The 19,128-nt window shown below is 65.7% G+C and overlaps 5 protein-coding genes across 5 annotated transcripts in view; 3 read left to right on the top strand and 2 right to left on the bottom strand.

Annotated features, from left to right (window-relative positions):
• The first annotated feature begins 142 nt into the window (after positions 1–142).
• On the top strand, positions 143–2,118 carry CHLRE_01g055448v5 (uncharacterized protein). Its single transcript, XM_043059046.1, has 3 exons — positions 143–565; positions 903–1,262; positions 1,505–2,118. The coding sequence occupies exons 2-3, from the start codon at positions 1,142–1,144 to the stop codon at positions 1,627–1,629; spliced, it is 246 nt and encodes an 81-aa protein (XP_042928960.1). The 5' UTR covers positions 143–565; positions 903–1,141; the 3' UTR covers positions 1,630–2,118.
• Positions 2,119–2,192: 74 nt separating this feature from the next.
• On the top strand, positions 2,193–4,637 carry CHLRE_01g055444v5 (uncharacterized protein). Its single transcript, XM_043059045.1, has 2 exons — positions 2,193–2,956; positions 3,320–4,637. The coding sequence occupies exons 1-2, from the start codon at positions 2,545–2,547 to the stop codon at positions 3,766–3,768; spliced, it is 861 nt and encodes a 286-aa protein (XP_042928959.1). The 5' UTR covers positions 2,193–2,544; the 3' UTR covers positions 3,769–4,637.
• Positions 4,638–4,710: 73 nt separating this feature from the next.
• On the bottom strand, positions 4,711–8,902 carry CHLRE_01g055440v5 (uncharacterized protein). Its single transcript, XM_043059044.1, has 8 exons — positions 8,250–8,902; positions 7,793–7,867; positions 7,249–7,473; positions 6,854–6,955; positions 6,457–6,673; positions 6,085–6,152; positions 5,676–5,816; positions 4,711–5,480 (listed from the first exon to the last, which is right to left on the bottom strand). The coding sequence occupies exons 2-8, from the start codon at positions 7,835–7,837 to the stop codon at positions 5,028–5,030; spliced, it is 1,251 nt and encodes a 416-aa protein (XP_042928958.1). The 5' UTR covers positions 7,838–7,867; positions 8,250–8,902; the 3' UTR covers positions 4,711–5,027.
• Positions 8,903–9,052: 150 nt separating this feature from the next.
• CHLRE_01g055436v5 (uncharacterized protein) lies at positions 9,053–11,198 on the top strand. The gene is made up of 4 exons (XM_043059043.1): positions 9,053–9,383; positions 9,544–9,636; positions 9,816–10,138; positions 10,457–11,198. Exons 1-4 carry the CDS (start codon positions 9,302–9,304, stop codon positions 10,853–10,855), a joined length of 897 nt encoding a protein of 298 aa, XP_042928957.1. The 5' UTR covers positions 9,053–9,301; the 3' UTR covers positions 10,856–11,198.
• An 832-nt stretch (positions 11,199–12,030) lies between these two features.
• The window catches only part of CHLRE_01g055432v5 (uncharacterized protein), a 9,682-nt gene continuing 2,584 nt past the window's right edge, over positions 12,031–19,128 (bottom strand). The window contains exons 3-11 of the mRNA XM_043059042.1: positions 19,051–19,120; positions 18,397–18,514; positions 17,982–18,085; positions 17,528–17,758; positions 16,917–17,049; positions 16,454–16,560; positions 15,731–16,196; positions 14,011–15,411; positions 12,031–13,697 (exon numbers count right to left, since the gene is read on the bottom strand). Coding sequence (XP_042928956.1) covers positions 13,651–13,697; positions 14,011–15,411; positions 15,731–16,196; positions 16,454–16,560; positions 16,917–17,049; positions 17,528–17,758; positions 17,982–18,085; positions 18,397–18,514; positions 19,051–19,120 — 2,677 coding nt within the window. The 3' untranslated portion in view covers positions 12,031–13,650. The remainder of the gene's footprint in view (positions 13,698–14,010; positions 15,412–15,730; positions 16,197–16,453; positions 16,561–16,916; positions 17,050–17,527; positions 17,759–17,981; positions 18,086–18,396; positions 18,515–19,050; positions 19,121–19,128) is intronic.

Raw genomic sequence — 19,128 nt, 5'->3', positions numbered from 1 at the left:
CTGGCACTTGTATCAAACCGCAGGTGTTGCTTTATTGAATTCGGCGTACCAGAAATGGAATGGAGCAACAGTCTGAACAGTCTTTGCCCCATGCCCCTGCAAAACACATGCAATATACAAGATCACATGCAAGATAATAAAAAATTTGCCATGGACGCAGGGTTGTCGAAGCTAGCTGACCGGCACGCTCTTTCGAACTCGGCATTCCGTTGACAACTTGGCAGCTGCCCCTTCGGCTTCGACCGTTGACTATAGTGGGGGAATGAGCAACGGCGTTCTGGGGCCCTGAAAGCTCGAGCGGACCCGGGGCGGACCCTAGGCCTGTTATATGGCTCGTGCCCGCCTGTTTCCGCTACCTGCGCGGCGGCATTCCTGAGCGAAGGAGCACCGATACGCGCAGGCATGTCGAGCGTAGCAGCGTAACAGCCTGCCAGGGCGTACCTAGGCAGCAGCACGCCTCTGAACATCCTGATGACGCCAGCCAGGCGCGCTGCAGCGCTGCAGCCCTCCCCCCTGTCCTGAGCCACTGAAGTGTCCCGGATCTTGTCTTATCAAAATGCACGGGGTGAGCTGGCTAGGCTGTAGGCATGCTGACAGGGTCCCGGAGAAAGGAAGGGGAATCGCTGGGCCGTGGCGGGGCGGGCTGACACGCACGGCGGGAGTGAGGCTGCGGGGCCTACTTGCCTAAAGGGTACAGGTGGGGTGGGGTGGGCTGGGGTTGGGCGAGGTAGCTGGCGCGGTGGGAGGGTTGTTGCTACTGGGGGGCAGGGTAAGGCGGGGACGCGGCGGGATGGTGTCGGCCGGGGTGGGGCGGGGCGGGGTCAGAGGCCGAATGCCACCATTGTGCTGTGTGGCTGGTCCCCACACATGTACACGCAGCCCGACACGCTTCCCTGCCGCAGGCAGGACTTCATTGCCCGGGATGACCCCCCCCCCCCCGGGCAAGCTGTGCGGCGCGCTGCGGCTGCTGGTGTGGCTGTCTAGCGCGCGGCCGCCCCGTGGTGTCCAGGGCGCTGCTGCTGGGCCAGGACGGCGGGGGGGGGGGGGCAGCGGGTGGGCAGGACGGGGGCCGGGCAGAGGCGGCGGGCTCGGGCGGCGCGGTTGAGGGCGGGCCGCCGCACCTTCCACAGGCGCAACGGCCATGTACGGCCACACCGTCAGCGTCGTCGACGTGGTGCGTGTTCGCGCCGGCGCAGCCCAGCAAAGCCTTAGGGCGCAGACGACCCGGACCAGCCGCCAGTGCGCCGTGCTAGTTCTTACAGGTGCATGGCCAGACCGCGCGGCTGGTCACCACAGCAGATGGTGGGTAGGCGGCCATTCGGGGGCGGCCGTACAACCGGCGGCTGGCGTGCGTGAGTCGGCGCAGCGGCGCTTCGATGCAGCAGTGCAGCAGCAGAGCCCCCGGACGCGCCAACGTCGGCGCATTGTGCCTGCTGCAAGGCGTCCAAGTCTGGTCGCCCACAAGCAGGGCAGGCCCCCCCCCCCTGGCCACAACCGGTATCAGCGGGCCGGCGACCGCCTCTGGTCCATGCTGCAGCATACAACAACTGCCTCATCAAGGATTGGGCGTGCTTGGAGCAGCGCCTGATGTCGCACTGCGGCGGTGGCTTCGAGGGCTGCCGCCGCTAGGCAGTTGGCAGCCAGCCAGTGATGTCGGCGCATGCTCCCGTGCACGGCTGGTACTGGAGGCGTCAGCAGGTCCCTGTTGTAACCTTGGGGAGCGGGTCCGCTGGGCCTGTTGGATGCCGTCAAAATGGCAGGCACCGCATCCGCAGGGATGGGCGCGGCCTGCCCCGTGGTGGCCCCTGCTGTATGGACGACCCCATCAGGCAGCAATCGCCTGCCTCGCTCTGCCCCCGACCCTTGTCGGCCTTCTGCCGCGGCCGGGGCCCTCGTGGCTGTGCGCCGGAGCGGGCGGCGGCTGGACCTGGCAGGTAGGGAGTGCACTGTCGGAGCACGGGGGGCCCGGCAGCAGCCAGCCAGCGAGCAATTCATAAGCGGAGGCCAGAAGCAGCCTGGATGAAATGAGCAGCAGTTTGCAGCAGCATGAGGTTCAGCAGCAGGTGCACCAAGTCCGGGTGTGCAAAATCGTCTCGGCGGCGATCGAGAGCTCATGACCGCGAGTCGGGCCGTTTCGCCGGTAAGCAACCCGCAGCAACACACACAGCTGCAGTGCTACAAGTAAACGGCGTCTTTTGCCTGCTCTAATAGCAACACGCCTTGCGAGCGGCGCTTCGTTTAACGCGGATCTTGCCGCCAAAACCTCAAGGGCCGTTTGGCCCCGCGTAGGCGTGTTTGCGGCTCAGCGTGTGGCCCTGAGTCTTGCAGCTGCTGCACCACAGCACAGCGCAGCAGCGGGCAGCAAGCGGGTCACAGCGCAAGGAAGAGCGTGCGAGAGTGCCACGTAGGCCCTGCTTTTCGCCAGCTCTCTTTCTGCTGCTGCCGCGACCGCCATTCCGCCGAAGCTCCGCGCGTGCTGCTTTAGTTTAGTTGCAACAGCGCAGCTCGCTTAAGACGGCGGTCCTCCGAGGCGGCCTGCTCGGAATGCTGGACGTCTATCGCCACCACCACAGCGGGGCCCCTGCCGGAGGCGCGGGGCCGCACCGCGGCGCTGCGGGGCCCAGCCACGGCCACGGCCACCACGGCGGCTCGCAACTCGCACAATACCTGACCCACGCCGGCGGCGGCCTTGTGCCGCACCGCGGCAGCCGCGGCGGAGCCGGCGGCGGCGGCAGCGGCTTTATTGGCGGCTTGGTAGGCGACTGGACTGAGGCGCTCATGCCGCGGCACGGCGGCGGCGGCGGTGGGTCGCTCCTGCCGGCCGGCGCCGTGGGCGCGCTGCTGGGCGGCGGCGGCATGAACATCTGGGAGCTCAGCCCGGGCAAGCTGCGCACGGCGGCGCTGGCGTTCACGTTCGTGGTGACGGCGGGCTACATCAGCATGCTGGCGGCGGGAGGTGAGGGGGCGAGGCGGGGCGGGGAGGGAGGGGAGGGAGAGCAGGGGCGGGCATGCGCGATGGGCGACGAGTGTAGAGAGACGGCAGGGGGCGCGGCACTGAGGCGCGGTGATTGGGGCGGGGCGGGGGTTGGAGAGGGTTTGTGTGTGGGCGATGTTGTTCGCGCGGCTGGAGATGGAGCTGCTCCCCGTTGTGTTCGGCAGTGCCAGCTATGAAGGCTGACCGCAACGACACGTGGCGTACGATGGCGTCGCCATACGTGCACCGCTCACACGCCCAACCAAACGCCAACATGTCCCACCCGCCCCTTCCCCCTACTTGTGCTCCCCATCCCCGCCCGCCCTCCCGCCCTCCCGCCCTCAGGCCTGCTGGCCATCCTGGTCACGGGCTCCATCGTCATCTGCTGCGTGCTGCTCACCGTGCTCACAGCCGCCACCCTCATCGCGCTCATCGTCACCGGCGTGCCGCTGGGCTTCGCGGTGTTCCGCCTGGTGTCCTCGGCGCGCGCCGCGGCGGGCGGGCGTGGAGGCGTCAAGGGCAGCAGCGGAGGAGGAGGCGGAGGCGGAGCTGCAGGCGGAGGCGCGCCGGGGATGTTTGCTGGGCTGTTTGGGGGACGCGGCGGCGGCGGCGGCGGCGGCGCGGGGGATGAGGGCGACGACGAGGCGACTGAGGCGGGGCCGTTCCCGCACCGCCACCATTTCGGTGGGGTGGGGGGTGGTGGAGGCGGAGGCGCCGCGGTGGGGCAGCGCGGCGGTTTCACGGCGGGCGGCGCTGCATGGCGGGGACTGGAGGAGGAGGAGGACGAGGAGTAGACTTATGCGGCGGCAGGTTCATGGCGTCGTAGGGTGCGCGCCTGCAGTGCAGCGTTAAATGGGGGGGTAGGGGGGTGCATTGCAGCAGCGAACCAGCAGCCGTGGGCCGAGTGTGTGGCAAAGGAGTCATGCGCTGCCTCAAGCGGGGGTGTGAATGTACGGTTTGGAATGAACGAGATGTTGACTTCAGAGTGCATGTGGACTTAGAAGAAGCACGTAAGGACAGAAGAATGGGGGGTCGGCGCGGCGCAGTCTTGTTTAGGTTGGAAGGGCGCGTTTTGTTGGTGATGGTGGTGTTTTCGACACGCGGTGACTTGCCTAGGCAGCCAGCCGGCGGCTTGGACACGCGGCGGGCCGGCGGCACGTGTGGTGCGGCGGTGCGGTGTGCTGAATGGTGCGGCTGCAGAGGAGGAGTGCCGACGCCTCACTCGGCGGGGGCATGCAGCCGTGTGGAGGGGCTGATGAGGGCTGCAAGTGGTGCGGTTGCACGGACGTCGTGATGTAGTGGACGACAAGGGAGGTCGTCAGGGCGGTGTGTGCCGTGATTGCCTGCTGGCTGGCTGCGTGACGATGCTGGGTAAGTGATGCTTCCTTGGTGGCCCGCGGCACCGCCGGTGTGAGAAGTGAGAGTCGGTTCCAGTGCAGCGGTGTTATACAATGCGTGGCAAAAGGATTTGCTGGATTGGCTCGTGTGTGCTGGCGCGCCAAGTTGCCTGAAGGCGGCGGGCTTGAGGGACCAATTCGTCCGTTGATGCGGCGGCACATCACCTCCGGGATCCAGAGCAGGGTGATCGTATTCCACGTCACTGGCTCCACGGCACTGGCTCGTGAACTGCGTCAGCAGGTCCGTCTTGTAACCAATGCAATCAACGCAAACCACAATGTGTTCGTATTATGCAGTGAGCGCATGTGAGTACTTTGTTTGCTGCAGATATGCTGCGGTAGTTGTACATCTGACAGCCTACCACACCGGCTTACCACAAGTAATCAATTCAGGCAACCATCATACCACCAAGCCACTGCTACCAGCAGGCAGACACCGCACCAAACCATGCGGCGGTATGGGCTCACGCTCATCGGGCACGCCATCTTATGCAGCGCTAAACTCTCAGTAGTCCACAATGCCTGATGTGTATGCACACATGCTGTACCTGTGCTTGCGCACGTGCGGTCCCACACACGTTCACTTTCATTCCTTTATATGTATGCACACTCATGCCTCATCATTCGTACGTTTGCGGCATGACACTGACAGCGCGCTACCCCCTAAGCTTGCCGCTACCGCCACTGCCGTCCTCCAGCTGCCGCAGCCGCCGACCTGGGCTCGTGCTGCTGTCGCTGCTACTGCCACTGCTACTGCCGTACGCGTCCCTCCACGCCTGCGGCGGCTGCGGGATGACTCCCTGGTCCGCCCAACGGAACAGTTGCTGCATGTGCGGGGCGTAGAACTGCCGCAGCGCCGTCACCGCCCGGCCGAACGGGCTCCTGCTGATGGTGCTGCCGGTACCGGCGGCTGTGGCGTCACTTCCGCCACTACCAGCCGCAGCATCTGCCCCTGCTGCCCCGCCTACTCCCGCCGCCGCCGACTGCTCCCACAGGTCATCAGCCAGAGCGTTATCGCCCGGGCTCATGGCGCCGCCGCCGGCCCCGGCGCCCAGCAGCACCTCTGTCAGCGGCCGCAGCTCCCGGCGCCTCTTGGGGCAGTTGTCGGACTGCAGCCACCGGCAAGCAAGGCACACACAGCATGGACGCAGGAGACGGTAAGGAGCGCACCCCATAGACAGGCGGCGCTTGGGGCACCAGGTAGGCATGCAATCATACGGCGCGCGCGCCAACTTACAAAAGACGTGCGTGGCAATGCAAGCCTACCACACGTGTACAGCAGTTACACCGTTTGCACTACTCACGTAGCAGTCGCGCGTGTAAACCAACGTGTCGAGCTTGTCGTTTGGGTCCAGCCTGGCACGTGGCGCCCCCAGGAAGTCCTCCACTGCTCGGAGTGTGGCGCCGGGTGACGTCAGCAGGTCGTGTGTGTAGAGCACCTTGATCTGCGGGCGCGTGCAGGTGCCGGTGCCGGTGGTCAGGTGAGTGGGTGGGCGGTCAAGGGATCCGCAGCATTGCCACACGTTGTTTGAGCGTGGCAGTGCGGTGTGGTCAGCTCGCTGCACACTCACACATATGGAGCCAGAATCCAAGGTGCGGGATGGCTTAATCAGCCGAGGTGGCCGGTTCGCAGCCAAAAGTGGTCACACAACTAAAGAGGGAAGACTATGCCCGGGTACAAGGGCGGCTACACCTGCACACGCACGCACGCACCTGCCGCCACCCGAACTGCGCGGCGTAGTTCTCAAGGAATATGTCATACGCAGACCAGCCCAGGATGCCTGCATGCAAGGGCGGACGGGGCCAGCGGTGAGGCACGGCATGAGTACGGCGTGCAGGAGCGGCAGCCGCCGCCCAAGCGTGCGTGTGCGGAGGGGTGCAGCAGTCAATCGGTGGGCAGTAGCACCTGCCAATGCTTGCGGATAGCGACTAATGAGCAGGACTTGCGGGCGAGCACCACCAGCGAGCAGTGAGCCGTGACCCACTTGAGGAGTCATCAGGGCATGCACACGACACCCAGCTAATAAGAGGTCACGGATGGACGCACAGCCAGGAAAGCAGGGCACGCAGCGAAGACTTGCTTACTGCTGCGCGCGTAGCACTGCGCCTCCATCCATTGGCCCAGGTCCCAGCCCGCGCCCCAGCCGCGCGGCATGGCGGCCCCGGCGGCGGCGGCCCCCAGCATGCCGCCGCCGCCACTTGAGGAGGAGGCCGGGGCACGGAAGCGGCGGGCGGTGTCTGTGCAGCGCCGCATGTGCGCCAGCTCCGCCTCCACGTACGACACAAAGGTGTGGCTTGAAAGCTGTTGGCATGATGCATGGTGCAGTTGGACCGCATGGCGCGGGCATGGGGCTGGGCGGATAGCTAGGGCGCTGCCGCAGGCAGGAAGAGTGATTGGTGGCCTGCTCGAAAGAACCACCCGCTAGCCTGCCAAAACAAACAAAAAGTCAACACGCGCGCACAAACAAGCACGCAAGCGCACCTCCAGTGCGTCCGGGTAGTAGTCGGCCAGGTGGCGCTGTGTCTTGAACTCCAGGAACCGCGACAGCGCCCGCGACACCGGGTCACGCAGCAGCACCAGCACCTGATGCGGCACGATGGGAGCGGGCAGTGTGGGTGTGTGTGGGCGGCCGGGCTAGCTTGCGGCATGTGCGCCAGAGTCTGACGAGTGTGGCCCCGCCTGCCTACCGCCGGTAAGCACAACGCCCAGTTCAAGGTGAATCATTTGTGCGGAAATAAAGGAAACGTGTGTGTGCGCCCCATGCGTACATCCCTGCCTGGCTGGGCAGCACATGTACACACTGCCCTCTAGCCCCCCCACAAACCCATCCGCCACCCGCCACCCGCCACCACCCCACACCCCACACACGCACGCACCTTCATGCTGGGGTTTGCCATGCGCAGGCTGGCGGCGCAGCATATGCAGGTCAGGTGGGTGGGGCTGAAGTCGCCCACCAGCTGCGGGGTGATGACGGTGGTGGCGCCGTGCCGCCGCTGCTGCCGCCGCGCCGCTGCCGTGAGGCGCAGGTAGGGCTCCACCTCGTTATCACAGAGCGAGCTCTTGTCGTACTTGCTGCCGGTGCCGCTGAAGTAGTGTGTGTCCTGTGGGGTTTTGATTGGGGATGGGTCGTATCAGCGGGGGTGGGCTTGTGGCGGGGATACGCGGGATCAGCGGCAGCTGGGACGCAGCAGGGCACGTGTGAACGCATGTGCGTGGCCCAGGACGCACGTGCCACGCACACACGTGTGCTGGTAGGTAGGTATGAGAGACACAGGAGGCAGCGGTTGAACGGGGCACGGTGGGGAGAATGGGTATCTACACTGCTGGAGGGCAGCCGTGAGACGCACGCAGGGAGGCCGGGCCCCTTACTTCCCGCCGCCCCCGGCACGTCTGTCGCCGCCGGTCTACCGACCTACCCACCTTTTGATCGGGTCCGCCCACGGAGGCCAGGTAGGGGTTCTTCATGAGGTGTTGGTACAGGGACGTGGTGCCGGTCTGCGTACGTGCAGGTCATCAGTGGCAGGAGCGATGACTTGCAGTGGAGCTGTGAAGGGGTGCGCATGCAGCGCTGGTGGTGGCAGTAGTGGAGAGTGGAGGTTGCAGTGGGAGTGCCAGCGGAAATGGATGAGGCGTACGGTTGCGGTGGGGCATACGGCAGCAGCAGCATCGTTTGCTTGGGCGCCCATTTCTGGATGGGTGCCTGCTGCTTCCTACTGTTCTATGTCCAGACACCATACATGGCCACGGCCAGAGCTGCGCTGGATCTTATCGCACATGTGCACACACACATACACCCCCGAACATGTATTTGCTTGCCAAGGCTCGCTAGCCAAGAAGGGTGGCACGCACTTTCCGTAAAATTACGGACGTGGCGCACCTTCTGGGCTCCGACAAGCACGAAGTCTGGACCAGTGGTCGTTCCATTCAAGTCGGCGCCAAAGAAGTCAGGCACGCCAGGGTTTCTCGCCAGAGCATATTTCCCGCGGGCTTCAAGGCGGATGAGGAGGTCCACTGAGGCACCCGCAAGTGGAAGAACCGCTGAGAGGAGCAGCGTACTCACTGACAGGCTTATGATATATATATCTTTATTATGGCGCTTGGCTCGTTGCTGTGGTGGGTTGAACTTGGCGCTCAACGACAGGTCCGCAGGCCGAAGCATTTTCACACGCGGCACAGCCGAAGCCACATCAGCTGCTAAGACCAAATGTTAATTCGCCTCAGGTGGTACTGCTGAGCAGGATTTGCACTGTGTGCACAACTATCGACCAGGGAGCCAAAGGGCTCACACGAACGCACGTGCGCCTGTGCAAATCACGACGCCACTTTTAGCAGTTTCAACAACCAGTGTGCGCCTGTGTAAGCTTAATGCGAAGACCGCGGGCACTCGCCTGGGTGCCGGGACTCGACACGCGCGATCGTCAATGCTCGCCTTGCTCGTAGGCCTTAGCGCCCGCCTCTCCTACAGTACAGTGGGCCTTCACATGCTAAGATTGAATGCGTCCTTGGAGATTGGCGCTGCTGAAGGTCAGGGGGGATATCAGGACGATTGGGGAGAGGGAGGGGTCACCTTGTCCCGGGGTACCGGACGACAGGATGCATGAGCGACCTGAATCTGGATTCCTAGCTTGAGATGAATTGCCCATTTGCCCGAAGTCATCTGCCTCCCATTCCATATTACTTGAGAACCTGCTGTGTCCTGCAGAACCAAGGCAGTTTAGAACGTCTGGTATTTTTTAAAAGTTCCTCAGAAACGGCCGAAACTTGCAGCGCTTGTACTCTGTTTATTAAAGCAGTATTACTTGTACTGTACGAGACCACCGCAGGACTATAGCACAGAGTCAAGGAGCCTAGAGCCGTCCTGGTCGCAGGTGCCAACAGGAGAAGCCTTAGCGCCATCCAAGCGCTGGACATCAAGAAACAGAAACATAAATGTCAAAGCGCGGGGCTGCTGAGCGCGACTATGCTGCCACGCAAAGCAATCTTCGGAGGGCACGCGTGGAGGTCCGGAGAGGTGAGTCGCTAAGCCCTTGTTCCATTCGTTTGCTTTGAGCGCATGTCAGGCACTTGACTGACAGCTCTCGGCTAAGAAAGCCACGTCCCCAGCCCTCCTCTCGCCCTCCCCTCACTTCCCTCCCCAACCCAAACCCCCGACCTAACCTGTCCTCCCGCAGTGGATGCCATTCAAATTCTGATGGCCGCGGCTCGCGCTCGCAGTGGCCAAACGAGCCAGTCCCCACAAATGCCCCAGCCTCAACCAACAACAGGTGACTGACGCGCTTGTCGCGCCCTTCGGCTGGTTCAGTCTCCTGTTTGTAGCGGCCCCGAAGAGACAGCCATGCCACGGCCTTCTCTCCTCAAACCATATACGGTTCTGCAACCACACCCATCTGCTGCACACGCATCTAACGCTGCCGCGCTGGCCCCGGCCTCCCACCAACCACAGCTGCCGCCACAACAACGACCTCCACCGGCGCCGCGCCGCAACCCCAGCCCCAACCCCAGCCGCAGCCACAGGCTCCCCACCAAGTGCAGCCTCCGCCGCTGCCTGCCGCCGCCCATGCAGCAGCGCCAGCAGCAGCCCTCCCTGCCTGCACAACCGCAGCGGCGCCTTGCACGCACTGCGGCGCTGTGCTGCCTGTGTCGTCTGCCGCCTGCTGCCTGAGGCAGTGCAGCGGCTGCTACGACGTGTTCTGCGCGCTGTGCTCGGTGCCCGACTACGAGGAGCGCGAGGACCGCGTGTTCTGCTTCGGCTGCCTCGACGAGCAGGTGGGTAGGGGGTTAACTTTGAACCAATCCCGTCAGGAAACAGTCGCGCTGCAAGGAGAAACTGCTGCCGCATATGCAGTGGGCAGGGGGGTTGCGGGTGTGGCGCCGCGACCGTGGCTGTGGAAGAGTGCATGGTGGTGCGGGTTGGGGGCGAGGTTGGGCTGGTGGGTTGGGTGTGGGCTGCTTCAATCGTAGCGACTTGGCCGCGTATGCGTCCAGGGTGATGCGCCTACCTGTCGTGGCTGTCCCTCGGTCATTGCTGACTGTGCCGTGCACCCTGTGATGGCGGGGGGTCGGGTGCCTCATGCCACAACACAGACCGCCGCGTCCCGGCGCGGCGGGCAGTCCAGCGCCACGCCGCGCGCCGCCGGCGGCAACAGCAGCGCCGCGGGCGGCGGGGCCGGCGGCGGCGGCGGCAGCTCGCTCACGTGTACCAGCCTGTCCATGTCCATGGCGCTGCCCTCGGGCGGCGCCGCCACCGGGGGCCGCTGGGGCCAGCTAGACACGCTGTTGGGTGTGGGCGGTGCCGCGGGCGGCCGCAGCCCCTTCCCATGCAGCGCCACCCGCACGCCGCAGCACGGCGCCAACGGCGGCTCAGCGGCGGGCGGGGGAGCGGGCGGCGGCGGCGGCAGCCGCACGCCGGGCAGCGCCATTTACAGCAACCGTAGCCACCGCGGCTTCTCGGCACTGCTGGCATTCGGCGGCGCTGGGTCGTGAGCCGGCCTTGTTTGGGAGTACAGCACGAGTGGAGGGGATTCTGTAAGGAGTATGTTTGAACGGCAGCTTCGGCGGCTCAATGCTTCCCCCGGCAGCCGCCTGAAGTCTTACGCCGCCTTATGGACGACGTCTCGTGCATACGAGGTCAGGCAGCGTAACACTAGGTGTGGCGGGTATTGACAGTTGTATGTGCCAAGACAGGGAGCGGGAGGGGGAGCGTGTCAAGCGGCCATTACTGACGGATGATGTGAGACGTGGCGGAGGCTAGGGAGGAGCCGTGCATATGCGCAACGCCATCAAGGCTCTGAATGAACCGCATATGGATGCGAATTACAATTGAAGGGACAGTCCGACAAGCGGGGGCACACCGTACCCACGCCGCGAGGGACCGTCTCCGGCCCAGAGAGAAACACCCACCCCCTGGTCGACTGCCGACCTTCATAGCGTTACGCGCATGAGTCGAAGCCAAGCCGAAGCCCGCCAAAGCCCCACCGCCACGTAACACCCCTCATCTCTTTTAGGTCTTTTGGCGGCAGCACCAACGCAAAACAAGGCACGACAGGCCAGTGGTCTGCCGACAGCCCCATCAAACGCAAGCACCACACAAATATCACGTCCGAAGACGATGGCTGGCGTCAGAGACGCGCAATGTCTTGGCCCGAAGGCCCATGTCTGATAGTCTGTGCCGAGGCACAACTGGAACCGGAAGCCAAGCCGAAACACCACCAAGCCACAGCACACCACAGCCCCTCTCAAAGGGCGCACCACCCGCCAACCGTCCAACCAACGACCCAGGCCGACCCTCCACACAAGCCCCAGCGGCACTCGGAGACGAGAAGAGCCAACCGCATATGGGCCTCCCGAGGAGCACTCCCTACTCGTGCGCCTGCGGTGGTTCCCGTGCGGAAGCTGGCCTGCTTTGCTGCGGGGTCAGTGAGCGCGGCATACAGCATGCGACTGTTGCGTCCCATCCGCATCCGCAACTGCAGCGGGCACCGGTCGTGTCGTGAAGCGGGCGACGTGAACCCGACCGTCTGTTGATTTTGCACATGGATAGGCTGCAAGGCAGGAGCACCTGGGTGGCTGGCCGCACGGCGGTAGGCAGAGTTTGGGGCACATCAGGTTGGGGGGTGCCAGCAGGGCAACAGGGCAGCGGGGGGGCTGCGACGCGTCTTATTGATTGTACGTTACACGTAACTCTGCGTAAATGCATCAAATGCACAAGTCTCACTAGTCCACCAGTCCTTGTCAATCATTCCATCGCGCCTCCACATGTCGTACCCTGATGAGGCGCCTTCGTCCCGCACCTGAAACAACACATCAACGACAGCACTCCGAACAAGAACACCAGCACCTCACCTGAGCGGTAGTCGCCAACGCACCACCAGGTTCTCGCTGCGGTCACGCTACCTACACCACTGCTTCTATCTGCATGAACGCATACAATTTACAGCCTGCTCAAAACTATAACTGCTTGGGCCGAGCAAGACGTGGGGTGCCGGAAGTGTCCGAAGAGTCGGCGCTGCCCTCCCGCCCCACGGGCACCGCCGCACCCGCACCGCACCCAGGGTGGAGTGCGTGAAGGGTTGTGCGTGGCGTGTCACAAAACTTAGGTGCCCGCAACACTGCGTTGCAGGTGATGTCTGAATCACCCGGGCCCAAATACGGCATCGTTGGTCAAACCCAAAACGCGCACCACATGCACACTCTCAATTGCAGTGCGGGCATGCCGGCCTTCCCTACTATGCCTACATGACAAGCCACGCGCCTACCCCACCGCTATCACGCGGAGAGGCGGCGAAGCCCACTGCCGCCACCGCCTCCACTGCAAACACGGCAGTGACAGCACACACCCGCAATTCTTGAAGTCACCCCTACATACACCACAGTGTCTGTGCCTGGCACGCCCCTACCGCACCCACTGATCTGCAGAGCCTCACGCACATCACACACATCACGTGGCGCACCGACGCACGGCAGGCCGCGACCGCTGCGGCCCGTGCAGCGGCGCCGAGCGCTGTGCGCCACTGCGGCCAGCCGGCCAGCCGCACCTCCCCGCACCGCCCGCATGTAATGCTGCGAGAGGGGGCAGGGGGCGGCGCCACGCCAGGGCCGTACGTGCGGCCTTGGCGACCTTTGCGGCGCCATATGCATATCCACAGACACACGCTGCACACAGACGTGGGCACACGACTGGTTCAATCGCCATGAGCCCAACACGCTTCCTTCCACATGAATACATGGACGGATGGCTATGGGTGGGCTCCGGAGATGGACTTCCGCACCCCTGTGTCTGCCGAATACGCCGCATGAGGCCCGGGGTCATCTCACCGGCAGTCGTGTAATGAACGAATTCGCTGAGGCTAAGTAAGTACGTGCGAAATCACACACAACAGCCACGAGCCCTACACAACCAATGCGGCACGAGCAGCTAGCAGCCCACCCCAGCCTGTCTCTCCCAGGTAAGCACCAAGTCAAAAGACAATGTTGGTATGTGTGCATGCATGCATGATTATTTCATTCCCCAGGACCGACAGTGCCGCAGCAATCGCACAGCGCACCGCAACCCTTTGCCCTGGCGGCCCTTTGAACGGCCCCCGCCTCCTCACAACACACGATGCACAGCTCGGCCGCTGCTGCCCGTTGTGCCGCCCTGCGCACCCCGGCCGCTGCAGCGCCGCAGGCGAACCGGCTCCCGCAGCCGCGGCCGCGGCACCCGAGTGGCCGATCGCCACGCGCGGCGGCTGTGGGCGCTGCTCCGACTCCCGCCGCTGCTGCCGCCACTGGCCGCCGGGTCAGCCCTCAAAGATGACGCTCGCAAGCCAGCGCATGAAGCCCGGCCCTGTGCAGGGGAGGCGGGGACACAGGGTGCGGGGCCAGGTGCGGGCGGTCAGGCGGCTGTGCCACTCCGGGTCACGTCAATGCCGGGTGCTTTGCCTGTGAGGGCTGTGTGTATGTGAGGGCTGTGGATGCGAGTGGTGGACGCATGGGCGCAGTGGGGCGGTGCTGGCCGCGGCGGGGCGGGCGCTCTGTGGTCGAACGGCCGCCCCACCTGCACGGGGCGGGGTGGCGGTGCAGGGGGCAGGCCCGTTAGTGGCTGCCGCCGCCGCCGCCGCCACCACCGCTGCCGCTACTGCTGCCGCGCGCCCTCACACGTGCCGCCGCCGCCGCTGCCGCTGCCGCCAAGCTGCTACTGACGCTGCTGCTGCCGCTGCCGGCGGGGATAGGGCCGCCTCCGTCCGTGTCTGATGCGGAGCTGGGTTCAATGTCTTCAAAGCTGGCCATGATGACCTCAATGCCGTCGTCATCATCCTCGCCGGTGGTGCTGCTGGCGGCACGGCCCGCACCGCCGCCAGCCAGGCCGCCACCAAGCCGGCCGGGTAAACCCCAGCCGCCGCCACTGCCGCCGCCACCGAAGCTGGTGGCACGGAATGCGCGCTCAGCAGAGGCGGCGGCGTCCGCCTGGCGCCAGCTCGCCTCCGGCCGGCCGCTGCTGCTCACCGGGACCGCCGCGTCCACCACACCACCCGTCCGGCCGCCGGCGCCGCTGCTGCTCGCGATCCCCACCGCACGACTGCTGACGCCGCTACTGGCCGCAACGCTAGCTGTTGTGGCGGCGGCGGCGGTGCTGCTGCTGACGCCGTCGCTGCCCACGCTCCAGCGCCATCCGCCGCTGGCGACGGCGGCCTCGCTGCCGGCCGCGGCGGCGGCGGCCTCGAGCAGCGCCGCCTCCTCCTTCAGCTCCGCGGCGTCCACCTCAATGCCGTCCTCCTCCTCCTGCTCCGCCGTGCCCGCCACCCCATCTGCCAGTGCAGGAGCAGCCGGCTGGCTCCGCGCGACAGGCGCAGCAACAGCAGCGACGGCGGAGGCTTGCGCCGCCGCCGGAGGCTGAGCCCGCTGCACGGCAGTAGCAGCCGCGCCGCCGGCGGCGGTCGCACTAGCAGGGGCGGTGGCGGAGGGCGGGGCTTCCTCGTCATCTGAGGAGTCGTCTGCGTCCAGAGAGCTTGCGAAGCCCTCGGCGGTGACCATGTCCGCCGGCGGCCGGCGCTGGCCTGAGGCACCAGCAGGCAGCGGCGCTGCGGGGGCTGCGGCGGCGGAGGCAGCAGAGGTAGCCGGACCGGCCGCAGACGCTGCGGCGGCAGAGCTGGCGGCGGCGGCGGCGGGCGGCGGCTTGAAACGAGTGACAACGGTCGTGGCGGGCGCGGGCCCGACGTCCTCATTCGAGGTGTCGACCAGCGTCACCACGACAGGAGCAGGCGCGGCGGCGGCCGCCGCTGTAGCCGCAGCGACCGGCGTGGGGTTGGATGGTGGCGCGCTGCTGGGTGCTGGCGGCACCGGTGCCGTGGAGGTGGTGCTGGCGGCAGCGGTGGCGGTGGTGGTGCCAGTGGAAGTGCTGGTGGCGGTGGTGGTGCCGGTGGAAGTGCTGACCGGCACGTTGGCGGCGGGCTTGGCTGTGCCGCCTGGGGTTGCGGGCGTGCTGCTACTGCCGCTGCTAGTGCTACTGCTACCCACACCGACAACAGCACTGGGCGCAACCGCCCCCGGGGACTCCTCACCTGCTCGGCGAGTGGCGTGGAGGAGGAGGAGGAGGAGGAGGAGCAGCGACAGACACACAGCAGCGAGGGCAAGCGGTCAGGGCGCAGCAGCTCGATGAGGGGCAGAGGGAATGAGGGGCAGCACGGGCGCCGGTCAGTCTACGGCCTGACAGCCTGACGGCCTTCGCCAGTCAAGCACACATAGCGACGGCTGGCCTCGTGTTCAACGGCAGCCCCAAGCACTGCAGGCGGCATGCCTCAACACCTACACACCGCACGTCTCCATTTGAGGAACCCGATTACCAAACCGCGTCTCCCAGCCCCTACACCGCACGCCCACCTTGTTCCTTGTCCTTGGCGCTGCCCGCCACGGCCGCCGCACCGCCAGAGCCAGCCGCCACCACCACCGTCGCATTCTCCACCACCGGCGCGGCGCCACTGCTGCCACCGCCCCCTCCGCCGCTGCTACTGCCGCCCCCGCTCTTGGAGCTGCTGCTACTCGGCTTGCTCTCCACCCGTGTCGACGTGGCCGTGGTGCCGCCGCTGCTACTGCCGCCGCTGCCGCTGCTATTGCCGCCAAACCCACTCGAGCCGCCGCTGGAGAAGGAGGTGGAGGGCACGGCCGTGACGGTGACCTCGGTGATGTTGCGCCCGTCGGTGAGCGCGGCGCGCGAGCCGCCGCCGCCGCCGCCTCCCGCCGCCGCCGCCTGCTGCATGTCCATGGTGAGCTTGGCTGCGGCCATGGCGGCGGCGGCGCCCACCAGCGGCGAGAAGGCCTCGGTGGCGCCCTCGGGGTCCACGGACACCTGCGGGCGGGCCGGAGGGGCATCAGGTGGGAGGTGGAGGTGGACAGCGCCGTCGTGGTAGGAGCCAGAAAGGCTCTCGCCAGCCTGTTCGCGTTGGCGCGCCTTCATCGCGATCAGCTAGCCATCCCCCCTTTCGCCACCGCGCCAGACGCCGCGTCCTCCCCCGCGTCCTCAGCTCCCTCCCTGCCCCACACTGCTGCCCCCCTTGCTGCTGCCCCCTTGCTGCTGCCCCATGCCCCGTGCCCGGGGGTCCGCACCGTGGTCCGCGGCACCGCCAGCTTGGCGCCGTTGCGCTCCACGCAGTCCACAAAGGCCAGCAGCAGGTCCTGCTTGGCGGCCATGAAGGACTCGCGGTTGGCGGCCTCTGTGAGGGGGAGGGAGGGGGCGGGGCAGGGGGCGGGGCAGGGGGCGGGGCAGGGGGGTAGGCAGGGTGGTGAGAGGCCGGGTGACAGGGCAGGGGAGGAGGGGTCACTAGAAACAAGCGCTCTGTGCTCTGGGCTGTACTCTAAGCTGCTGGACAGCGGGAGTTGTGTAGGAGGTCACGGACTACAGAGGTCACGGTGGGGCGTGGCCGCCGGTGGGAGCCGAGGGCGGCCGAGAGTGGCAGCTCGCCCCCCCTTGTGCAGCCCGCCCGCTCCCAGCCCGCGGCGCACAGGTCCGAGCCCTGCACGCCGCGCGCTGCCGTCGTCGCTGGGCTATCTCTCTCTCTCTCTCTCTCACCGACGTAGAAGGAGACGTAGATGCGGCAGTCGTCGTGTGTGACCTTGTCCAGGAAGATGCGGCGGTGCAGCTTGGTGATGATGCGCTGGTCGTTGCGCACAATGCGCCGGATGTCCTGGATGATGGCGTTGGCCTGAGGCGGGGGAGGAGGACGGAGGAGGAGGAGGGTTACATTCTTGATTAGTTAAGGAAGTGGTAGACGGGGGGGGGTTACATTCATGTTTATCTAAGAGGTGAAGGCGTACCCAGGAACAGTAGAATTGCAGGCGCGGGGGGGAGGACGGAGAGGGAGGGGAGGTGCGTGTGTTGGGGCTTGTGAAGTGCGCAAGGAAGCAACACACGCAGTGGGTGTATGTGCGGGGCCCGGCCTGGCCTACAGGCACGTACTGGGCCGCCGTTGACCACGCTGCGACAGTGGGTGGGCTTTGGGACACGGGGCACAGACAGCACTGCCCTAAGGATGCCCATAGAGCAAGATTACAACTGCCCAAGAGCACTTGGAGCAGTAGAAGCCACGACTGCTCACCACCTCCCCACCACGACTGATAACCACCTCCCCACCACCACCTGCAGGCTGGGCTCTTGTGCACATGGCCGCGCGCCCACCCCACCTTGTGCACGTCCTGCACCCGGATGCAGATCTGCTCGAAGAAGCGCCACTCGCGGTTCTTGCGCGTGATGTTGAGCACGATGTTCTTGGAGAACACGGCGTTGGGGATGACGAACACCTCGCGCTCGTAGGAGCGGATGGTGGTGCGGTACCAGCCGATGTCCAGGACCATGCCCTCCACGATCTTGTTGGAGTGGAAGAAGTGCACCTCGTCACCCACCTCGAAGGGGCTCTGAGAGCGCGGGGCAGGGGGCGGGAGGTTGCATGGTCAGGAGGAGGGGCACACAGACGAAGAAAGGACGCGAGCCAGGACCGGTCTGAGTGGAACACGGACATCTCGTGACACCAAGTAACACGTTTGCCTTGCCCGCGCAATAGCCACATCTCGCTGTCTCTCCATCTCCCTCCCCCTGCCCCCCTCCCACCGGCCCCCTCCTCATTCCCCTTCCACCCACCGTGGACATGATGAGGAAGCCGTTGAGGATGTTCTCACAGATCTCACGACCCGCAAGGCCGATGGCAAGACCACCAATACCTCCGATGGCCAGCACGGAGGTCACTGAGGAGGTGGGAGTGTAGGAGGCGGGTGCGGGAGGCACATGGGGGAGGCGCGGGGGTGGGGTGGGTGCGTGGGTGCGTGTCGTGCAGCACGTGGCGGTGGTACTGGTGGCGGTGGTGGTGTGTGGCAGTTCAAGCCATAATGGAAGCAGGCCAAGGCCGTGCCTCCATCCCATTCGTTCCGCATGCATGCACGCTCGCCCGCCCCCTGCCCCCGTACATACATGGCCACCCCTGTGCCGCTACCCGGGCCTGGTATGTGTCCCCCCTGCCCGCGCCCCTCCCGCATTACCCCCCCCCCCCTGCCCTCACCCTCCAGCCCCAGCGCCTGGATGCCCAGCACAAAGGTGATGGTGTAGATGACAAAGGTGCCCAGCTTGTCGTACGCCTCCCAGCGCCGCTGTGCCGTCACGTCACCGTTCATCTCGGACTGCAGGGGAAAGGAGGGAGCGGGAGCGGGGAGCGGGGAGGGATCAACGGCCACATGATAAGGAGGGAAGGGGTTGGGGGGTGGGGCCTATTGGCCGGGCCGGGCCGGGCCGGGGCGTGTCGGCGGCCGCGACGAGGTGATGGTGATGGTGCTGACTGACGTGCTGCCCGTGTGCCCCATGAGCGGCCTCCTGCCCGCCCCCCCCCTTAGTTTTTAGCGTTAGCCGCCACGGAAACACGGGGGAGCCAGCAGCCTGCCGCTGGCGAAACAACGGTATGGAATGCGTCGCGTGTGCCCGCTGTACCTCTGGACGTCGGCACTTCACTTCATATTTGATACACACCATCCCATGGATGGCTACCCCCCCCCCCGGCCCACTAGCCGCCCTCCACCGTTAGACCCGCAGCAACACAAACACACAAACACACGCCAATGCTCCTGTACCCCTATTCCCCTTCCCCACCACACTTTCCTCACGGTGTGGACCCTATCCCCCTCATTCCGCCCCCCCATTCCGGGCCCCCCCCCCCCCACACCTGCCAGGCGTTCTCCTTGCAGAAGCGGCTCTTGAGGTTGAACACCACGGTGGGGGCGCCGATGATGAAGCTCACGGA

Source organism: Chlamydomonas reinhardtii, chromosome 1 (genome assembly GCF_000002595.2).
Source record: "Chlamydomonas reinhardtii strain CC-503 cw92 mt+ chromosome 1, whole genome shotgun sequence".
NCBI lineage: Eukaryota > Viridiplantae > Chlorophyta > Chlorophyceae > Chlamydomonadales > Chlamydomonadaceae > Chlamydomonas > Chlamydomonas reinhardtii.
The sequence above is the reverse complement of the archived record's forward strand: the minus strand, read 5'-3'. Positions and strand labels throughout refer to the sequence as shown.

What these genes read in the sequence shown, in the direction of transcription:
- CHLRE_01g055444v5 (XM_043059045.1), top strand. Translation starts at nt 2,545, where the DNA reads ATGCTGGACGTCTATCGCCACCACCACAGCGGGGCCCCTGCCGGAGGC. An exon ending in CAGCATGCTGGCGGCGGGAG is followed by an intron (nt 2,957 to 3,319) that starts GTGAGGGGGCGA and finishes TCCCGCCCTCAG; the next exon opens with GCCTGCTGGCCATCCTGGTC.
- CHLRE_01g055448v5 (XM_043059046.1), top strand. Translation starts at nt 1,142, where the DNA reads ATGTACGGCCACACCGTCAGCGTCGTCGACGTGGTGCGTGTTCGCGCC. An exon ending in CGCCGTGCTAGTTCTTACAG is followed by an intron (nt 1,263 to 1,504) that starts GTGCATGGCCAG and finishes AACCGGTATCAG; the next exon opens with CGGGCCGGCGACCGCCTCTG.
- CHLRE_01g055440v5 (XM_043059044.1), bottom strand. Translation starts at nt 7,837, where the DNA reads ATGAAGAACCCCTACCTGGCCTCCGTGGGCGGACCCGATCAAAAG. An exon ending in TGGCAAACCCCAGCATGAAG is followed by an intron (nt 6,956 to 7,248) that starts GTGCGTGCGTGT and finishes GTGCCGCATCAG; the next exon opens with GTGCTGGTGCTGCTGCGTGA. An exon ending in GCAGTGCTACGCGCGCAGCA is followed by an intron (nt 6,153 to 6,456) that starts GTAAGCAAGTCT and finishes CCTTGCATGCAG; the next exon opens with GCATCCTGGGCTGGTCTGCG.
- CHLRE_01g055436v5 (XM_043059043.1), top strand. Translation starts at nt 9,302, where the DNA reads ATGTCAAAGCGCGGGGCTGCTGAGCGCGACTATGCTGCCACGCAAAGC. An exon ending in CCAGCCTCAACCAACAACAG is followed by an intron (nt 9,637 to 9,815) that starts GTGACTGACGCG and finishes CACCAACCACAG; the next exon opens with CTGCCGCCACAACAACGACC. An exon ending in TCGGCTGCCTCGACGAGCAG is followed by an intron (nt 10,139 to 10,456) that starts GTGGGTAGGGGG and finishes GCCACAACACAG; the next exon opens with ACCGCCGCGTCCCGGCGCGG.